Raw genomic sequence first — 6,904 nt, 5'->3', positions numbered from 1 at the left:
AGGTAATGCAATTTTCCTAAGTCGAATTGTAAATAGGATTGTGGATGTCAGCGAAGCTTTTAAATATCACAACATGCTTTCTGGATTTGCAGTGTTTGAAGACCAGGTGATTTTATCATGTTTACAAGCCTGGTGCTTTGATCAACACAATGTTTTAAATGCCTCTAGGAATAATTTTGGAATATAACTGGCATACTGCCAGAGCAAGGGATTTTACTAATGACTTCGCAGACAAGTTGTGTTTTCTGGGCAAAGGTTCCCATGAATAGGAATAACTCTTACACAACTTCAACAGATATAGTCTCTTGACATCAGGGGATTCTTGTAGCTTCCATGTAGCTACCATGCTACACTGGGCTGTTATTTAACTTTTAGTATACTGCTATCAAACACTCTCAAAAATATCTGGAATTATATGTTTAAATACTCAGACTCCATTTTACATGGGTGAACATGAGTTAAACCCCTGCTTATTGAAGGAGTGCTGAGGTGAATAATGGCTGAGAACATGGGCTTCTATGTTAGCTGGAAGGTTTAGGCTCTTTACCCATTTGTTATGTAAATGTGGGCCAAGTTACATTCTTTTCTGAGACTGTTTCTTATCTGTAAAATGGGAATAATAATACCTATTTTAGGGCATGTTGAGAAGATTTGATAATTAATAATGATAATTTGATAATGAACATGGAGCACTGAACACATGCTTGGTACTTAGTAAGAGTCTAATAAATTCTAGATAGAAACAGCTTATTGGAACTTGAATGAAAGCAATTCTTTATTGTCATTTTATTTCTTCATCCTATAATAGTCACAATGGTAAGCACTTGTGGCAATAAGGGACTTGCCCAGAAAGTAGAGCTGAGTCAACAGATGATGCACATGTGGTTTGGGTAGGGACATGATTTTAGAAAATAGGCATGGGGGATTGAGAAGAGTGAAACATGAAAGAGAGAACTAGAAAGGTATGCAGATGTGGGCAGCTGAGATTCATGGCCCTTCCAAGGACCATGTAGAATGTCTGAGAGAAGAAAAAGAGGAATATATAGTCTTTTGCTCCTGTCTTCCATTAGTTGGGTTTTAATGAGGGGCATTAACATCCTTGTATAGGTTTGCAGTGTGTAAGGGATGAGTCCATTGGTTCCAGCAGACAGACAAATGCAGTGTCAGAGAATCCCCAGAACAGGAAGTGAAAGATGGAGCAGAGCTGAGGAGTCAGGTTTTATTTATGCAATGCTCATTGCTGCAGATGTGAAGGGGCGGGGGGCATGTGAGGAGAGACAAACCAAGTATTTCATATATGATTATAGAAGCCATATGCTCTTAATGAGATTTGAGAGCAAATCCATCCCAGGTGCCCACCATTTGAGGACAATGGCTTAAACAATTCTCCTTATAGTGAAGATCAATATTTAAGTTATATAAGAAATCTACAACTGGCCTCTGCAAGACTCCCCATGGGAATGATGTCTATGCTAAATATTCAATCAAAAGAGGCTCATCTCAGGGCTGAGATTCAGATTTAGAAAAGCACCCTTTTCCCTGGTCCTGTCAGGAAACTCAAATAGATCAGCAGGGAATTCTTAGTCTGTAAGTGTTAAGTTAGAGACCTCCATGGAGGGAATTAGTGAAACAATACTTTTGCCTTTCCAAATAGGTTCAAAACATTATGTGTTTTTCTCCGTGGATGATTTAATACAGCTTACCTGTTTTATTTTACAGTTTGGCTTGATTTATTTTAACATTAGGGGAAAATGTCACTTGGAAAACTTGCTACTGGAGTTCTAGGAACCTCTTGGAATGCATCAATACACTCAAAATAGCGGGATTATGACTAAAGACAAATGTATAAATGGGGAAGTCCACTTACACAATCCCTCTACTACCCGGTGTCTATGTGTTGGTGAGCAATCCTTTCCCTAAAATGGCATAATTATTCAAATTCAAAATATCACACAAATGAAAAATGTCCACCTTCCTACTAAGCGGTATGTCTTCATTTGAGATCTATTTAGCCTATAAGGTGAAAGTGGGTTCCAGACAAATGTCTTTCACATTATAAACTGTATTAAATTAATTGGAAAAATAGATAAACATTAATAATAATAAAACAGGAGAAGTGATGAACAGTAAAAGGTAAATACGTTTTAAATGTTACTCAAATAGACATTCAATAAAACCACATCTTTCAGACAACATAATTATTTGCATCATAAAAATCTCTAGTGGTTGAAATTTAAAATATTGATTAAAAACCTTCAGTTGGACTTTAAATCAGCCTTAAAAGAAATTTCCATCTTAATAAAATAGGCAAAACTTTCCTTTGAAATATTACAACCTTTTTTTTTTTTTAATGTGTTTACTATTCTTGAGAAAGACCTGAAACGTGTCTTTCAGAAAAGAGCTTTTCTCATTTTAAATTGAATTCAATGGAGCAGTGAGGACACAATTTCAATGCATTCAGAAGAAGAACAGGATATTCCCAAATGACTCACACATTTCCAAATACCCAGATTTGGGGGTTGATCCTTTGACAGAATAGGAGCAATTCTGTGACATGTTTAAGTTTCCTCCTGGTCTTCTAATGTCATGTTTACGCAGCCTGTACTAAGGAATTTTTAAAATCCCAAAAATATAGTATATTACCTAGATTTAGCTGAACTTTTCCAGACTTTTCAATATCTTCTTGACGATCCTTAAAGTGTGAAGATACTCTGACTTTACTCACCAAATTTAATCCCCTAATGACTTACGTTGATTTCAGACAGTGAAGTTTATTTTATTTTCTCAGTTGCTTACTACTGCAAGTTAGCACAGACCAGGAATGAATGTGTCTTGTGCCTTCATCTCAAGTTAAACAGCAGACACTGCTGTTTGGGAACTTTTCATCAATGAATAAAAAACATTTTATTTCTAATTCTAGAAGTATTTAAATTAAACAGTAACAGATGGGTTGGGCAGGCACCAATTACTAAATAGGAACTGGCAAAAGAAAATCCAGCTCTTTGCTTTGCTTTTACAATGAAAATGAGAATTGATTCTGAATTGAGGGAGAGAAGTGTAAGGACCAAGTGTTTTTAAAAAAGCCTTCTCCGCCAAAAGAGCAAAATAGTACTCAGTGGCATTGCGTTGTTAACAAAAGTTCTTTATCAGAAACTATAATTTAATATTTAAGTATCTAATTTACAAGTGACAAGGTATCATATCCAAATAATTAAATTGCAACTAGAAAATTATTAACCACTAAAAACGATACCAAACACAACCCAAACATTTAGAGGAAAGCAATAGCTAGAATTTGAATTGAAAAAAATGTTTCATCATATTTGGCTCATTAAACAAAGCTTCCATTATAGCCTGTAAAAGAGCATTTCTTCTAGCTCATCGAAAGTTATCCTTTGTAGCATGAATAACATGTAAAGATAAATTTATTGATTGCATATGCACAAGTGTGTATATATATATATTGTTCAACACACAGTCATGTGTTGGTTTAACAATATCATATCTACTGGTAACTGGCTGAACTTTGGAAGGTGCTAAAATCCATATTTCTACATGACCTTTGACCCATTTAACAATGCTTTTTTTGTAAACAGAAATTACATAAAATAGCCTCTTTTTATTAACTGAATATTTTCTTAAGCATAATAATAGGCAATGAAGGAATTGCACTTATTGTAAAGGTACAGTAAGGTGTTAGGCTGCGGCTCAGCCACCAAGATCAGGGACTGTAGTACTGATAAGTTGTGCATTGTATGCAAAGATGGTGTCCATTAAAATTAAAATGAGAACAACTAGTTACAGAACAAATAGGGGATAACAGAAAAAAAACATGCACTATTCCTACTTTAATGCAAAACTAATTTCTCCTAAGAAACCAACCATTTGACCTTCCTTACACAAAGAAAAAGGTTCTGCACCCTTGGCAAAACAGTAGACTTGGACATCTGTATTCAAATTCTAGTTTATTGTCTCTGAGTGTGCTGTTCCAGTGTCATCTCCTTAAGCTACCCTTGGAATTCTGCAGCATCTACAATATTACAGTCTCTTGGTTAGATTTCATTAAGCCTCAGTATCCCCTTAGTTCTATATAAAGTCCATTATTCATCTTCTTCTGGTTCCTGTGGTATCATGGATATTTCTTCCTTTAAACAATCACTGAAGAATCTGAGGATTGTGCTGTAGAGATGATACTTGCTCTTCTCAGATATGCTATGACCTTCATCTGGATAGACCTAAGGTGTTGAGGAGAAAGGAGATTTAAAGTTACCAAAGCAAGTATTGTCCCTCAGAACCCATTCTTTTTCATCAAATGGCAAAGAAACTTCAGGTAATAATATCTAACCAAAATCTCAATTAATTACACTCTGAGTTCTTTATATCAAAAATTTTCCTTTTTATTATAATCATATCATAATCAACATTTAAGACAACATACAATTTTTATGTATTTAAATTGAGATTTATTGGGGAACAATTAGACAGTTTCTTCATAAGTATAAGCTCCTGACCTTCCTTTTCTTAGCCTACTTAATTTAGAAAACTTGAAATTATAAATTCATTCACTGTCCCTTGAAATGTATGTAAATGCTCTTTCAGTTTATTGCCAGTTTTACAACCCAGGAAATGTCTTTCTTTGACATATAAGCATTGAAGAAGAAAGCACCCCTATCTCACAGTCTCTGAGGGAGGGACTTGTCATAAAGATACAAGAAACTGTACATTACCTTTTGGTAAAGCCAAATGCAAGTGGACTATGAGTTCCTCCTCCCTAGCTTCAAAGCTTTCTCAGCCCTTTATTTCAACAGAGTTGAATTTAGTCTCTCTCCCTTATTGCAATAGTCTTGAATAAAGTCCTTCTTGTTTGTTTAATCTTGTGCAATGCAATTTTTACTTTGACAATATAAAAGGCATTAGTGACTTTTCCCTCCAATACAAATACAAAGATTGCCACATTAATTCCTGAGTATAACATTTTTAAATGGTGCCTTGGTGCCCTCTGGGTAAAGCCACATACTCTTTCAGAGTGCTGTCTGACCCACCATCTGTTTACCTATTCACCTTACCCTGTCATTATCCTAACACTGATTCCTGGGTTTTAGATATGTTGAACTACTTTCAGTTCTCCCAAATGTTGAAAAATTACAATTAATTTTATTTTCTTCTTAAAACTCCTCCTTCAGACTGAAAGTCCCTTGGTCATATAAAGTATGCCTATCTAGCTTAATGACTTTTGTAAAGTAAGTTTTTGATAAATATTTATTAAATATGGTTGAAGGCACAGATCTAAATGGTGTTTTAATCTCTCCTTTTTTTCTCATAACATTTACTGAAACCACTCTCCCTCCCAACTTTTTAGTATGAGAGTGATAAAAAATGAGGAAAAGACAAAGGGACTAGGAGAAAGAGAATTATTATTTTAAAAGAATTCATTATCAGTGATATTGATGCCATTGTAATGGTCTAGTTATTATTAACAGGAAAGGAGTAAAGGGAAGACTGGATAATATAGGCATGTCATTTATACAGAAAGCTGTACTTTAGCACTCTCCAAGTCTGTTCCCTACAGATTGATGGGGGGAGGGACTGGCCAAAGGCAGTTTGGACGCATGCCCAATAAGATCTGAGTGACTTGAGAAAATGCTTACCTATCTGTCTAGTCACACCTGGGAATAGGTAATTAGCAGGAATAGGCATGGCTACTGCAGGGGCGTGAAACCTGAATATTTAAACTTCTAAACAAAGGGAGCTCCCTTGCTCTTAGCTCTTAGCTCTTGGCTCTTGGCCCTATTGGAACTCCTGTTGCAGGCGGCACATTCCCCTGCATTTGCCCACATGGCCCACAGCCATGTGAGCTCCACATGATGGACTGATGGACTTTATTTAGCCTGGATGCTGAACTGGGCCCTCTGCAACATGGAACAGAAGCTCTGGACACTGGCTTTGCTTTTGGCTTTGCTGAACCCACAGCTGCCCTCTTTCAGGACTGGCTTGATGGAAATGGGACATTGGAAACTGAGGAATGTAATCCACGCAAACAAAGTCTTTTAAGGCATCTCGTTCTCCCATGAGGGCTTCTGAAAGTGCTCATTTCAGCAGCGCCCCAAGAACCCCCTCCTGCCAGCAATAGAGAAATCCCACTCATGTACCCCTCCGAGAGCAGCATGAATAAAAGTCTCAAGACAAAGACATTGCATAAGACTATTACATAACTGTAAAGCATGAGCTGATCCACATTCTCGGCATAATTAAGAAAAAATAAATCAATCTTTGATAGCTACAAACACAGTAAAAGTAATAGCATGAGGGATGATGGAGTAGCACAGAAATTGTGTTCTGATCTCGCAACTAAAAAACATAGGTAGGAAACCACATCAACACATCTTCTGAAAAAGTGGCTTACCTGCATAGAATAATTCACTTCAGCTTTTATTAGGTGTTTTATTAATTCTGCTGAGTGCTGGAAATGAACTTTTGCTGAAAGAAATTAAATTGTGATATTTGAAGAAATATGTTTTTAAGGATAATAACATTTTATGTCTTTTTCCCCCAAAAAAGATTAAATATTTTACTTTACATACATTGCACGTTTAAAAGACTTACACCTGGCTTTAAGTACGAAGCCAGTGGATACAATGATGGTAAAACTTTGAGCTTCACATTATAAAAAAAATAAACTGAAACAGGAGCTACTAGGAAGGCTCTACTTATTATACAGATATTACTTAGATTTACTTTATTGGTCATCATTTATCATTTTTAATTGTTCACATTTTATACCATTATAAGAATTTTAACATAGTGAATACTTGTCTGGATAATAATACAGCAAACCAGTTTCTATTTCTTTCTGAGGATGATCAGGGCCCAATCTCAGTGAGATATTGGCATTCTGTTTTATTTT

General features: G+C 35.7%; 1 protein-coding gene across 5 annotated transcripts in view; it reads right to left on the bottom strand.

Annotated features, from left to right (window-relative positions):
* Positions 1–752: 752 nt before the first annotated feature.
* The window catches only part of DPP10 (dipeptidyl peptidase like 10), a 728,831-nt gene continuing 722,679 nt past the window's right edge, over positions 753–6,904 (bottom strand). For all 5 annotated transcript variants that reach the window (XM_080667876.1, XM_080667877.1, XM_080667878.1 and 2 more), the window contains 2 exons: positions 6,404–6,477; positions 753–4,235 (listed from right to left, as the gene is read on the bottom strand). In XM_080667876.1, coding sequence (XP_080524002.1) covers positions 4,101–4,235; positions 6,404–6,477 — 209 coding nt within the window. In that variant the 3' untranslated portion in view covers positions 753–4,100. The remainder of the gene's footprint in view (positions 4,236–6,403; positions 6,478–6,904) is intronic.

The sequence above is a fragment of the Plecotus auritus genome, assembly GCF_963455305.1.
Source record: "Plecotus auritus genome assembly, chromosome: 5".
Lineage (NCBI taxonomy): Eukaryota > Metazoa > Chordata > Mammalia > Chiroptera > Vespertilionidae > Plecotus > Plecotus auritus.
Note: the sequence above shows the minus strand (reverse complement) of the source record. Positions and strands in the feature narration are given on the sequence as shown.